This window comes from Microcebus murinus, chromosome 16 (genome assembly GCF_040939455.1).
Source record: "Microcebus murinus isolate Inina chromosome 16, M.murinus_Inina_mat1.0, whole genome shotgun sequence".
Classification (NCBI taxonomy): domain Eukaryota; kingdom Metazoa; phylum Chordata; class Mammalia; order Primates; family Cheirogaleidae; genus Microcebus; species Microcebus murinus.
In genome coordinates, this window is record NC_134119.1 from 57,355,541 (window position 1) to 57,370,608 (window position 15,068).

Genomic DNA, 15,068 nt, shown 5'->3' on the forward strand with positions numbered 1-15,068 from the left:
CACATCTTTGGGATTTAAGGCTTGAATTATGTCACCTGGGCCGCTAGCACAGATTCTTTTACCCAATTGAGTTCTTGCCTTCTCTTTTTAAAAACTTTTACATATTATTTAAGTTTAGATTTATTTCTCATCAAATTTTATTGTAAGTTAGAACAATGGATTTCAGACTTTACTGTAAAGAGCCCCTGATTTTGAAGGGTGGTAAAGGTTCCCACCCAGAGAGAGGATCAGCTGAAGCAGTTCCGATTTTGGTTTTCTTTGTTTATATTTTCATGTAAAATTTTGCAAACCGAAGGTTTTAGGCTAAAGAAAACAATTTGATAAACACTATAAGTATTTCCAAAAAAAAAAATCACATTCTATCATGTTCCTATATATCAAAACATTTACTATCATGGGCAGAGCTCTGCGCTAACTCCTAAATGTTGGAAAACACAGAAATGGATTTCTGCCTCCCTGCCTTTGGAAGTTTTATTGGTCTAATGTAAATAAGTGAAACTTACTAAAAACATGGGGGGAGCAACAATTAAGGATTTTAAACAGAGTATCTGCTAATGAGGAATCAGGTAACTTCACCTGTACACAGTGATTTTGAGGATTAAAACTTCATCGTTCTTGTCCCACCACTGAAGACACACGCAGATTGTAACAATCTTTTCCACTGCCTGCACGCATGCAGTCTCCATTCTTTTATGTCCTAGCTGTTCATTGAAACTTTATTAATTTTTTTAAAAGCTATTTGGGGACCAAGGTCCCTCACTCTTAGTAAAATTGAGGAAGGACTCTGTAAAAGAAATGAACTATATTATAGAGCAGCTTCAGGTGCGGTCCCCAGACAAGCTGCATCAGCATCACCTGGGAGCTCGTTAGAAATACAGGTGTTTGAGTCCCACTCTAGACCCTGGGAGTGGAGTTCAGCCAGCCCATCAGGTGATGTACCCATAAAGTTTAAGAAACCCCTCCTGTAGTGTTAACAGGGTTTCTCAACAGTGACACTGTTGACATTTTGGCCAGACAATTCTTTGTCATAGAGGGCTGTCCTGTGCATTATACTATGTTTAACAGCACCCTTACTTCCTACCCACTAGATATTGATAGCACCTCCATCTCCCCTAGTTGTGACAACCTAAGATGTCTCCAGACATTGCCAAACATCCTCTGGGGTGGGAAGGGCAAAATCTTTCCCCCCACTCCTCTTGAAAACCAGTGCTATAGAAGAACCAGTGAGATCACTGAAAAAGTCATCATTTCCTGGAAATTCTTGTAGATTTTTTCTGAGAGGTAATATTCTAAAGAATCCTCTGAAAGACTGTTGGCCTAGCCTCTCTTGGTATAAGGACTTCAGGAGAAATCCTAATGCATTCAGCTTTCACTGTATACAATAGTTTAGATATTTCATCTTCTCAAAACTTGTAAAATATGAAGTCACAGAGAAAATAAAGATGTTATATATCTTAGGGGTTGCCCTGAAACTGAATCTGTTTTCCAACTGTTACAGATTTATCTGTAAGTAATGTGAATTCATACATTTCAAGGCCTGAATTTATATCACAGTTGTAATGAGGGTTTAAAATTTCTTGTTCATGATATCATTTTTGCTGTATCTCTCTTTAGGATAATCTTATTAAAAGGGAAAAGCATGTACTGGTCTCTACTCTGAAGTTGAGAGTTTAATGAAATTATTACTCTGGTCTTGATTGACTTATTGGGGTTGCTGAAATCCCATGTAAACTGCTGATGGGTAAAAACATCATGTAGTTAATTCAGCATTTTTACATTGTTAAAGAAGTTTGCTACAAAACTCTCACTAGATTTTATTATTTTCAGAATTAATAGCAGCAACTTTCAAACTAGAAAAATATCTAATATCCATTGAGTTCACAGATTTCAAATATTTTTTATACTGAAAGAATTAGACCATTTCATTAAAATGTTGGCATTCTATTGATTCTCAAGTTAATAGGGAAAATGGATAATTGAAATATTACAAAGCTGTCATTTAATCTGTAAATTTTGCCCCATCTCTTCCAAAAGCTAGAACCAGAAGTGCTGACTCCTGATTTTCCATCCCTAGCAGTTTCCCTGATTCACCCACCCAGGAGACAGGATTTGAATACACAGTAAAAATGGCCAAAGATAAGATGACCCAAACCAAAAGTGACAGGGCTAAAACACAGCCATAGACCAATCAGTGCTACTTTGCTTCTACTTAGTAGTTCTTAAGTAAAATTATCATATTTTCTACATCAGTGAAGCATAGAGACATTGTCGTTGGTCCTCTATGCCAATATGTGAAATGAATACTGCAGTTGATATGAGCAGATCTTAGTCAACCATCATTTGATAAAACAATTACAATTTAATTAATTGTTGAAGTGAATAGCTTTAAGTTATTGTATGTTAGGTAAATGGTGAGTTCAGAGTGTAATTTTACATTTTATCTGCATAACCTTAAGAAAATCAAGTTCTCCAGGAGGCACCAATGGTATAGTCAAATATATCAGATTTTCCTGGAGAGTCCTACATTTGAATATTATTCTCTCTCATTTTACCAGTAATTAATGTATGTCATTTGATCAGATTTCTAGTACAAAAAATACTGTCACAATATTATGCAATTAAAAGGGGGCTGGATTTGGAGCCAGGTTCTAAGTCATGGCTCTGCTACTTGTGACCTGGTCAAGTCAGGTACCTCTCTGAGCCACAGTTTCCGTACTTGTAAAATGAAAAGTAAATCCCAGTGGTGATGTTGCCTGCTGCGTCATCTGACTTGTGGGCTGTTGTGAGGATAAAACGAGATTCTGTGTTCAAATACATTTTCGCAGCTATAAAATGGTGTACAGCAGAGGTCCTCAAACTTTTTAAACAGGGGACCAGTTCGCTGTCCCACAGACTGTTGGACAGTGCGCACTGTGGGCCTGGGACAAGTCGGCTGCTAAGCAGGACAGGCTGCGGCAGCAAAAACACCCGGAGGGCCGGATAAATGTGCTAGGCAGCCTGCATGTGGCCCTCAGGCCGTAGTTTGAGGACGCCTGGTATACAGTCTACTTTTTAAGGGTAGATTGTATGATGTTAGTTAATTACATTTTCCTGATACATTGTGAGCTTTCACGTGGTTGATATTCTTGTCATATCAAAATAATGTTTTGCTAGATATTAACACCACATGCAATAGTGTTTTTATTAGAGAAAAATAAAAGCTCATTTATAAAGTTGCCAGTACCTTTAGTCCTAATTAACTTCAGCTCAAGATAATTTCAAAGTCCTTTTTCAGACTTTACCTCCCTTGTGCTTAGGAGGGTTGAGTACAGAGATGAAGGATTCTATATTCCAGTTGCCATGTTTATTTAGGTCACAAATTATGTGGAGTTTCTCTTTTTTTTCATTTAATATTAGTGATAGTTGTGGGTCTGGGGGTGGATTTTGTTTTTGTTTTGTTTTGTTTTTAATTTCAGTTCTGGCCAGGAATGATGGATGAACTCTCCGAGTTGAGAGAATTCTATGATCCAGATACAGTGGAGCTGATGAACTGGATTAAGTAAGAGGATTTTTTTTAACCTTAAAATTCTAAGTACCTTTTAAGAGTCGCTATACACTTCATTAGTTTTTTGGGGTGGTTTTTGTTTCGGAATCTAATTGTGAAGAAACATTTATTAAATTTTTCTTTAAAACTCTATATTTGGAAATAACTTTTTTCCATTCAAGAAATATTCTCTCCAACTATATCCCACAAAGAAAGGAAAATACCCATTTGGAGAGGAAACTAGAGTGGAGGAATAAATTTCAAACCACTGACAGAAACGGCAATAGAATGTTATTTATCATCTGTGTTAAAACTCATGGTTTTATATTCTCTTCCAAATTTATCTTTATTATTTTGTCATAATACTGTTCAAGTTTTCTATTAATGCTGACATTTGAAAGTATTTTTTCCTTGTTAATTATTTTAAAATTGTACTGTAAACTCCAGTTAATTAGAGTCATAATAGCTTAGTGCAGATTTCATTTTAGCTAATCATATTGCCCAAGCCTAAGCCTAGAGAAAATGTGAAATACAAAAACTAGAGCTTGTGTTCTCTTGAGCATCATAATGCTTTAGCATGATGTTGGTTCTTATTTTCTCCTGTGCTTTGTTGCTCTGCCTCAGCGTTCAGCGTCAGAATGAAATTCGTGTATTTCAGAGCTTTGTTAATGAAACCTGTCTCCTACCAACAAAAATAAACTTTTCTGTCTCATGCCCTGTAATACTGTATTTCCCTACTTTAGAATCAAAAAGCAGCAGTGTTATTATTCACACACAAATAGACATTGCAAATCTTGTGTGACATATTCTGAAAGCCTTGGCTGTGTTGTCTCCATCACTTAGAATTTTCGTAACCGTATTGGCACTCGGTCATGACTAATGTTTACTAACCAGTACAGTTTAGCACTGCCTGGGTATTAATAGATGGTAAATGTTTGATAGTTTAGGTCTCTTGAGTGCAATACATGGATTTTATAGAGATTTATGTCTAAAATACATATGTGGCTTTGGTCCCAATGTCGGACTGGGTTTGACTAGATGCAATGAGTGTATTTTTTCACATATTTCTAGTGCTGAGAGTGTTAAGCAGTGCTTTGTCTCTGTTTGTTTAATTTTAAACCATGCCAAACAATTACATAGAGTAAATGATTCCTTCAGTATTTATTATACATAGGAAAAGAGAGTTATTCGCATAAAAGAAAGCTAATTACTTCTGCCTTAACTATAGTCAACTGGAAATTTATGACATGTGCATCTGAAAATGAGGCTGATGTTTTCTGTCTCTAAGATTATACATGGGAAGGCTGCAGGACACCCGCGTTCTGGTAGCATCCTGGAGAGGGTAGATCTTTTCCAGATCTGCCTGGGTTAACAATGCAAGCCCCTCATTTCCACTCCTGTCTTTCAAGAATTGACTGTAGTGATTCAGAATGTATTCTAGCAGAGCGAGCTGAGGTTTATCTTCGACTGCCCTAGACTGGACGCACTTATTTGTAGTGCCTTTATTGTCATGCTTTTTCTCACAGAAGATGACTTATAGTAACATCGTGGCTCTGAAAAGTTGTGAGTGAGAGGTTACTCCAGATGTAAAGAAGATAGTGTGCTAGTCCGTTATTGCTCCCTTTGGGGAAATGTCTTTGTCCCTAGATTTCCTCTTGACGGCAGCCCTCTCCCTGAGCTGCGCCTTTGGAGACATGCTCTTCTTTTTTGTTAATTCTCAGCAACTGAAGGATTTGTATTGTTCCAAAAAATTTGTTCCATTGTGATCTGACTTTGCCTTTTTTTTCCTCTAAAATTCTTCTAATCTAAATTACCGTTTTTGTAAAAATAGCTGCTTGGCATGTTTGTGAAATAAGCTTAAGTGATGATGAATGTATGCCAAAATAGGGTCTATTTAGACATAAAATGTGTTTGTTTAAATCAACATTTAAATCAGCTCTGGTCCTCAGTCTTCGATTCCAAACACAAGTGAATGTACTTAATATTCTTTTTAACCTTCCCTGATTTCTTCTGTTTTTGAAACATAAAATATGACCTCCAGCATTCACTTCATTGCTTTGAGTCACGGTGTGTCCGTGATGTTAGAAAGTGCGAGTTGTGCTGGAGAGGAGACCGTGGCCTTAAGGGTACGTGGAGTGTACCTGCAAGCAGCCACTGGCGTCTGGTGGGGAGCCCCCGCTGCTGGTGGGAGGGTGCCTCAGTTCCCTCCATCCTGTCTTCTGTCTGTGCTGTTCTCAAGCACCCAGCTGTCTGTCCTTTGTCACTGCAGACATGACAGCGTCTCTTGGGCAGGGGCACAGCCTCCATTACCGGATGGCTGCCATCGGGGTGATCAGAACTAGAGAAATGGTGACCTGCAGAAGCTCTAGGGGACCCTCATTTTTGCACAGGGTAACTCTCACATCAAGTGCGGAGAAGCAGCTTGTTCGTCATCTCCCAGCCTCTGCTTCACGAACTTGACGCTGGGGAAGCCTCAGCCTGCCTCAGGCAGCGCTGTTGTGCTCCAGGGACTCAGCCTCCACTTGGAGAGTCAGACAATGCGAGCATTTGCTGAGAGCACCTCCACTTTGAGGGTAAATTGAAAGATGACATCGCCTCAGTGGGAGTTACTTATCTTCTTTTCTTTTTGAGGGGCCTGGTTATGACCTTTTATAGGCTAAAGAGATACCTTCAAAGGAAAATAAAGGGCATTACTTTAGGATAACACTTACTAATATGAGAGGCATCATGCCAGAGGGATTAGATTTCTGTGTAAACATTTAAAGTCTTACTATTTGAAGTTTATTTCACATCTGAATTTTTTTACTTAATACAATTCAGCAGGTGTTTATTGAGCTCCAGCTGTGTAGTAAACATGCTAACGTTGGGTAGCAGTGCATTGACTGCCTCCTCATTAGGGTAAACGTCGAGCTTCATCTCAGCACCGTTGTCTTCATTCTTGCCTCCCGTGTTCTTTCTTTCGACTCCATTTTAAGATTTTCAGAGGCTTAAAAGGTTTAGTGGAACAATTTTTTTAGAGTTCTAAGTTTTAGTAATAGAAAATGTTCCTTTATGGTTTCCTATCTTTAGTTCCTTAAAGGAATGGAGATTTAAGTATAAAACTAAGAATATTTAGGGATTAAATTTTTCTTTTTTACAAGGTTATTTGGACATTTTAATCAAAAACAGTTTAGATGGCAAGGACATTTTGTTGAAGTCAGGCCACCTGGGTGTAGTAGCCCCAGCTGCCTTCCCTGTGAGAGCCGGGAGGTCAGCCGCCCCGTGCCGCCCACACCCCAAGCCTGTGTGCGCACCTGGCTGCCTGCTCTCCGCATTGCACCGAGGTGCTGCATGCCTCCTTTTCAAGCAGATTTAAATGCATATATTCATATTTACCCCTCTTTGCTGATAATGTTTCCTGGATACAAACCTGGGTGGTTTGTTGGTTCTTTTTTTGCCTTCTGGTATTGCTTTCAGCAAAAACCAGGTGGTACTTTTATAGGTTTCACGTGTGATTAGAAAGCACATTTATTTCAGCAAGGCCAAATGCAACAGCAATCTGTGCTTCATACCTTGTTCCTTTGTGTCCTTGAATGTTTCATTTTTGGTTCCTGAAAATTTTCTTTGACATTTTGCAATTAAGATAGACAGATCTGCAGATTTGAATATTTTGAGGTATGACATTTTAACAACTTGGCTATAGGAGATTTTCACTAGAAATAGTCTCTCTTCAGTAATGAAGCGTGTATATGCGGTATATTCTCAGTGGGACTGAAAAAATATACCAAGTTTCTTTCACATTTAATCAAAGCAGAAAGAGTTACTGTATATTTTTAATATGATGTAGGCTAAGTTCCGATTTTAAATGCCTGCAAACCTCTTTTATATTTAATGAATCATTTTATAGCATTTGCATAATTCTATAAATTTTTGAAGTGTAGGTAAAGCAAATGTTCACACATTATATTATAATGCTCAGTTTACCCATTAGTTCAACAGTAATTAACTTGTTGAAACTTAGAGCTTAAAAAATCAATGAGATTATTTGTTCAAAATGCCATCAGGTCTTCCTGGAGTGACATTTAAATTATATAATGTAAATCCATTTGACCTATGAGTCCTTGTCATTATGTAGTGACATTTCTTACAGAACAAATTGTTTGCAGGTTGGGCAACCTGCGATGGAGCTTGGCAGAGAGCTATAAAAACAAATTATCCTTTCATTTTATACATCATTTGTTCATACATTTGTAAAAATTGCTTTGTTTTTCTGTAATGGAGAAGTGTCACTCAATGGTTAAAAGCACATTAGCTATTTTAGATACAGACCACAGACTGTATCAGGCAAAAGTATCTGTGAAGGAAGAATGCCCAGCATTTTATCTGTCATTGTGCATATTTTCAGTTAAGGACAAAGAATCTGGTCTCCCTTTGTCTGCTAATTTTACCACAGAAACTATTAAATACAACACATATAGGGATTTTTTTTAAAGTTTGGAAATTGTGTGATTGATTGTTTTTCATTTTGTTCCGCTTTGCTTGTTACCTTTACTTTTTGCATTTATGTTACCGGTAAAGTTAAATATTTAAAGTAGCAGTGATACGGCCCAGATTTGCCATGGAGCTAGCATTTAAAACCAGGTTAAACAGAATAAAGTAAATAAACATCATCTCTGCTATCTTCAGAGGTCAGTAGTTTTCAAAGAACTATTATTTCTAATTCATTTATATAGACATTAGGATACTTGTATTTTAAATCTTTAAAATAAAACCAAGGGCCTTAGTGAAAGACTGTTAACCATCCAGAGGAGTGCTGCACTAACAGATTGAACAGATTATGTTTCTTTCAGATTTTCTGATTTTTTGAAAAGAAAGCCAAACATTAGGATCTTTTCAATTTAATGAGCTTTATTCTGTCTTATTTTTATTTTTTATATTTTATTTTTATTCTGTGTCTTTATTTTTTTATTCCATCTTTCCTTCAATTCCTCTAAGCAGCCATTTGACATACCACCTTACTCTGCTGCTGCCTGTCGGGGCTTAGGAGGTAGGAACCTCTCAAGTGCTCTTGGAGCTTACTGAGGAGAGAGCATTTTTAATGACTGTGTTTGGTTTCCAGCATAGAAGGCCCACAGTAAGCATTAGTAAATATGCGATGGGCTAATTGCAGTATTGGTTTATTTTGAAGTGTTTGCCTGTCATGAGAGCTGAGAGCCCGGCTATATTAACTAGTGAGCGTCTTGAAAAGAGGATATCAAACCTTGTTTGCCAGCCCAGCACACAGTAGGCCCTCAGTAATGTTTTTTGAATAGATAAAGAACAACTTTGTAACTCCCTCGAGAGCAGGTCAGGAGTTTGACATAACTCTGTGAACTCTGTAATTTGTCAAGGCATTATGATTAGAGTCCAGGAAGCAGGCTGAAACCTTGGTCATTAGCTGTGATTAGGTAACAAGGTCAGTCACCTGTCGCTGCTGTCGTTATAAAATGCATCTTATAAACAGCTCTGCGCATCTTCTTGGTGCTGATTCCTATGGTATAAAACGGTGATGCTAAGTCTTGTGATTTGAGTGGGTATTGTAAGCTCGGCTGCTGGGCTTGTCTTTTGTGTAGAAAGACTGGCTTGGCACGCTTAGGCAGTAAAACATACAAACCAGGATTGTTCACCCCGTCAGCTCTCGCCTCTGCCTCATGCTCTGCCCGACGTGGAAACCAGACTCTGTTTCTTTCTGCATTCTATGTTTGTCTAGTTCCGAGGACCCAAAGACAGCCACCTTTTGGTATTAACATGTGACGTTATTGTATCATTTCTTGCAGTGGAATGGCTTTGTCAGTTGAGATTACACAAAAGGAAAGAAGACTGACTTATAAACATGATGGCACTTTCTTTAATTAATATGTGTTCATATTTATTCTCTTTAGTAGTAATGGCACACCACAAATGAAGGCGGCACAATATGCAAGGCCCAGAATAAGTGTTAAGTGTTAATGGAATCACACTGAATTTCAGTAAAACCTTTCACTAAGGAATTCTGTGCACCTTCACATGTTTTCATTTAAACCCACCCGTTCCTCTGACCCTGTGGGATAAATGTCAAAGATCCCCCGTCAACTGTTGGTAGAAAGGACAGAGGAAACATCTGTTTGTTCTCGTGTTCCTGGGTGTGATTGTCAGAGCGATGACAGCCTATCAAGTACAGCCAAGCCACGCAAAACTTTGTTCTGTCGGAATCCACAGTCTAGACTCTGGCATGGGGGGGATGCAGATTATGTGTCATTCCTTGTATGCTCATTGTAATTCTATCTGTTTCTTTTCCCCCTCATTTAAGAAAGCTTATTGGAATGCGAATGAATGAGAGTGTCATTGTTAGAAAGAAAATCTTGAATTTTTCAGAAGTAAATTATTTGTAAATGTCACAACTTGAGTTGTAGGACGTCTTGCTCATAGACATCCAAAGGCCTTAGTTGGATGGCATTCATGCTGTAGTCTTAGCGCGAAGTTGGAATACATAAAACATCCTGGTGGGATGTATGAATATGATGAGGCTTCTCTTAGAAACCTCAGCAGCAGAGCAAGTTTCATGCCCTGTTCTCCAAAACCATGGAGGGAAACAGCCTGCCAGAGCTGCTTCTGCAGAGGATGTTGAATTTTAATGATTTCATATAAACTCCTCAAAACTATCTCCTTTATTTAGCTCAGTCCAACAGGCGTGGATTCCTCTTTCTTAACACAGACAGGATAAATGTGTCTTGCAGTAAGTCCTACTGGGCCTCAAGAAAAGTGTGCACTGGCGAGAACTCCTAGAAGAGCTGTGTGGTCTCCACAGTAAAATAAGCCCTCATCGGCTTGCAGGTGACACTCGGGTTTCCAAAAAATGGTCATTAAATCCATTTCTACGATTCTTTGTTTCTCATGGGGGAAAGGAAGCATGCTCTGTCCATATTCTAGGAATCTTTCCTTGGGCCCATCATTGTCCCCCACACCCTACGGGGAGGTGGAGGATCATAGGGTGGTGGTAGCTGGAGAATGAGGTTGTACTTTAGGGTTAGGGTCCCCTGTATTCCTTACACTGCACATAAATAAGGCTAAAGAAAGGGAGTGTGTAAAATATTTTTGTTTCCACATCAGGAGTATTTTACATCTTCATATTGAGTAATAAGATACTTGCTCTTTTGGGATCTTCTTTTCATGTTCTTTTGTTTTTATTAATTGTTCATAAAAGTAATTTATAGTAATGTCTGTGATTTTTTTTTTTTCATGCTTTTTACAAAAATCCTTGGAATTGACTCATGATCACCAACAGTTTCTGGCAATAGTTTGTCATAGTTTACTCTGGGAAGCCCTTTAGTTAAGTTTAATATAAAAAGCAAGTGGCAATCTTTCGAGTTCTTTTTGTTAGAATCAGCCCCTCTGGAACAATAGCAAGAGAGGGTTGTGGGTTTTAGCCTAGAAGCCTCAGACTCAGGAGCTACCTGCCTCCTAAGACAATTCATCATTAAAGTAAAGTCATCAAAACAGTAAGTTAGAAGCTTCCCAACAACTATTCTAGTAAAGAGTCAAAAACAAATATGAAACGTTTCTGTAAAATATTAATAGTTTAAGTGCAAATCAAAACGCAAGCAACCTCCTGGTTTTTTCCCTCCAACTCTTAACACTTGCTAACATGGCTATGCAATTCTGAAAGAGTATGATATTGTCGTCTTTGTTGTCTTCAGGGAAGGCTTAGCAGTGGTGTTAATTCAGACTCTAAAATCTTTTAGTTCTAACACTCCAAGAAAGGCTGTGTTTGCTGGAAGCATGCAGTTGCTGGCTGGAGTCAAGCTGTGCACGGGAAGGACCTTAACCAACCACCCACACTATGAAGACAACAGCCTGAGAGAGCGAACGAAAGCGGTGAGGCCCCATCTATGCCTTTTCTCACTTGGTGAACCAGCTGTGGGCCGGGTTTCCCCGTGTTTGGTAAAGATGGGGCGTCATGCTGCACCTCCAGCTCGTAGGTTGTGGGGGGAGTCAGAGCACAGTGCACAGCTGCGCCCGCTGGTTCTGAACTGCGGGCACCGCTTCCATCGAGGGCGAGCTGTGCAGGCCGTAGGTGTCTCGGGAAGAGCCGAGGAGGCATCTGCCTTGAGGCCTACAGAGGGAGGGTTTGTGGGCAAAGCCCTTAGAATTTTTGAAGTGGGGAAGGGAAGGAAAAGGAATTGAGGAGTACTGGTCACCTATTTTATGGACCATTTCTGTTGTGTAGTGTTAACTTTTTAAAATTAGATAATACAGGCCCACAGTTCGAAGTTAGGAACATACAAAAAGAAAGACAGTGAAAAGTTTCCCTCCCACCTCTGTATTCCAGCTACTGGTTCCCCTCCTAGGAGACAAATGATGTTACCAGCTTCTTACGTAGCCTTCCACAAGTATTTTATGCAGGTACAAATACAAATTTTTTTCTATATTATTTTCCCCCTTTTTACAAAAGAAGCATTCTACCCCTTGCCTTTTTGGCACTTAATATATTTTAGAGATCCTTTTGTATCAGTATCTTAACAGCTTTCTTGTTAATTTTTACAGCTGCATAATATTTTATGTGAATGTAGCATATTTAACCATTTCAGTTGTTTCCCTGTTTTTTGCATTTATATAGACAGTGTTCCAAATAGACTTGTGTATGCATCACTCTTTACAAGTACGGTGTCTGTCTTTTTACATCAGAGTCTCAGATGTGGAACTGCTGGGTCAAAGGGTATTGGCATTTGTCATTTAGATAGATAGATGTTATCAAGGCACCTTCTGCACAGGTTATATCAGTTTACAGTGCAGGAGGGTGTCTGTTTCCCTTAGTCCTCCCCAGTAAGATTTCAGACATTTAATGATTCATGTTGGTCCCTTCTTAATGTTCATAGTTGAAAAGTTATTGAGAAAGTCTTGTTTTGAGGTGGGATTTGACTAACCTAAAAGCAAATGATCTTTACTAAATCTCCTTTTTTTAAAATAAGAATCATCTAAATTTAGATGCCTGCTAAAATGGGGATCTTTCAGTTGGCCTGAGTGTTCCATATAGTTCCAAGTTAAGTAGAAGAATGGGGGAAGGTGTCCCTGCTCTCCAGACACAAGGTCCAGTCAGGAGGTGGCCTGTGCTGCTTGGACTGAGAGCTGCAGAGAAGACATGTCAGCGCATAGGGCGTCCTTCTGTGTCCTACCCTCTCCAAGAGCCAGTCCCCACATAGGTGCCACGTGGTACGCCCTAAAAATTGTCATCCTCAAGGCCCTACTGCTCATCTCCAGTGATGACTTTCAAACCCTTGGAATGCCTTCGGTGTGAGTCCTTGTGCTGGACTAGGACGACCCCGCAGTTCTCGCAGGAGAAGCAGCTCACCTCCCACCGTCTCGCCCGTCCATGCGGACACGTTGAATTAGGCCCTCATACCCGGGCCCTTACGCCAGAAACTGATCATTAGAAATCAAGGGACAACAGGAAACAGCACCTCTGTCTTCATGAGCCCGTAGACCCGCACAACAGCCCACAGCCTTTTCCCACCGCAAAGTCCCAGCACAGAGGACTTTGTTCATCACGGCGTGTGGCAGTGGCGGTGGATGTGAAGGGGACGCCCCTGTAGCACTGCCGCTGGGGCTGCAAGTTGCTCTTGCTCCCGGGAATGACGGGAGGGAGAGACATGTTCTGGTTTCCTGCCGATCAAGCAGCTGCAAAGCAACAGGCGCTGCCCCAGCCTAGCACCAGGACCGTGCAGGATCCTTTTCCCCACCTGCCATTGTCAGAAACTGGGTCTCCTCCTTACTAGACTCCACCATCACTTCTGAGGGACCATTTCAGTCCGAAGGTCCCTTTTTAAAGGTAGAGACCATGTCTTACTGCCTCAGCTATGTCATTTACCTTGGCGATGCCATCTTAGATTTGGCATCTACTGGTGAATATATTCGTAACTCAAAAAAATACATTCTGAACCCAGATGTATTGGGCATGATTCACTCTCCCTGTCCCAAGGCTAAGCACTTACAATATTCTGTTGGAAATTTCCACACACGCTCCAGACCTGCAGATGAGTGAGCACAGCAGTGACCTGGGCAGGAAGAGGGGGACTCAGGTGTTTGGGTCTTCGATTCAGACCCTGTGGGAGGTCACATCGTATTCCTCGATTAACTCCGTGGCAGTTGAGTGGTATTTTACCCGATTGCGTTTGTATCTCGTTCTGAAGGTTTATCAGATATATGCCAAGAGGTCTCCAGAGGAGGTCCATGCCCTCCTAAGGTCCTTCGGCACCGACTACGTGATTCTGGAAGACAGCATCTGCTACGAGCGAAGGCACCGCCGGGGCTGCCGCCTTCGGGACCTGCTCGACATCGCCAACGGACACGTGAGCATGTCCAGCCACGTGCGGGGACTCTCCCCTGGGGGCGGGATTCCAATCTGAATCCTAGGGAAAAAAAAAAAGAAAATCAAGATGTGAAACTGAAAACTAGTTAACTAGCTAAATACAGGTACAGATATAGCTATATATTAATAGATACATAGTATAAATAAATATATTTACGTGAAACATGTAGAAAAAAAGAATTAAAATTTTTTACACTTTGTGTCTAATAGAATTACATTATGAATATAGCATTCGCTTTTCTTGCTTCCTGCAGAACCCCCTACCTCGGCACTGCCTGGGGGGCTGGGCAAGGGGAGACATAGGAGGGAAGCTCTGGGAGCCCAATTTCACATCAAACGGAGCAACCCTACCTTTGGCTGGTTTGTATGGTGGGGCTCTGCATAAAATTTATCTCTTAAGGATTTTTCTACCAAAAACAAAACCTCAGCTTTTAAAGCCACTGCTCCAAAGCTTCATATTGGCTCATCCTCAAGCGTCTGGGACCATGTGGCCCCTCTCTCCTCTCGAGCCCCAGTGGTGGGTTCTCCCTGCTCTCCCTGCCCTCCTCCCGGGTGTCCTGTGTCCACTGGGACACTGCCACAACAAAGGCTCTGTGGCTGAGCTGGCATTGCAGAGCAGAAAAGCAACAAGCCACTTCTCCTTCTCCTTGCTGAGAAAAATGTTCTTAGAGCTATGCCAAGTCTCAAGAGAGCAAACAGAAGATTTTCACCCTTTTGAGGTGTGATATGTGCTATAATTAATGGTAGAAAAGCTGATAGATATTTGTGAATGAGTGGGACAAAATGACAAACCTAGCCTAACTTAAAAAAAAAAAAACTTGACTATACAGAATTGGAGATTCAGATTTTTACTCAAGGAAAATAATAGTCCACGACTATCTTGAATTCAGAGGTGGTACAGACCAAAGATGTGTTTAAATTTTGCTTTGTGTGTAACTTGTTCCAACTGGGCCATCTGTTGAGTTAGAGAACTTTTTCTCTGGTCATAGTAGTCCTCTGTATTTCATTTTTGTGGGAAAGAGTATATACGCTCCTAAGAACAAGGAGGTCTGAGTTCTGCTTCCAGCTTTGCCATTAATGGTGATATTGTGTGACACCGTACTCTGTTCTCAGCCCCATTTTGTACTTCCGAAGCCGCAGAGTGTGGACCAGATGATCTCCAAGTAGCCATTGACATTGAAA

General features: G+C 40.3%; 1 protein-coding gene across 6 annotated transcripts in view; it reads left to right on the forward strand.

The window, feature by feature from the left end:
- DPY19L3 (dpy-19 like C-mannosyltransferase 3) overlaps window positions 1-15,068 on the forward strand; it is a 67,495-nt gene that overhangs the window by 48,504 nt on the left and 3,923 nt on the right. For all 6 annotated transcript variants that reach the window (XM_012775186.3, XM_075992968.1, XM_075992967.1 and 3 more), the window contains 3 exons: window positions 3,456-3,538; window positions 11,263-11,395; window positions 13,708-13,866. In XM_012775186.3, coding sequence (XP_012630640.2) covers window positions 3,456-3,538; window positions 11,263-11,395; window positions 13,708-13,866 — 375 coding nt within the window. The remainder of the gene's footprint in view (window positions 1-3,455; window positions 3,539-11,262; window positions 11,396-13,707; window positions 13,867-15,068) is intronic.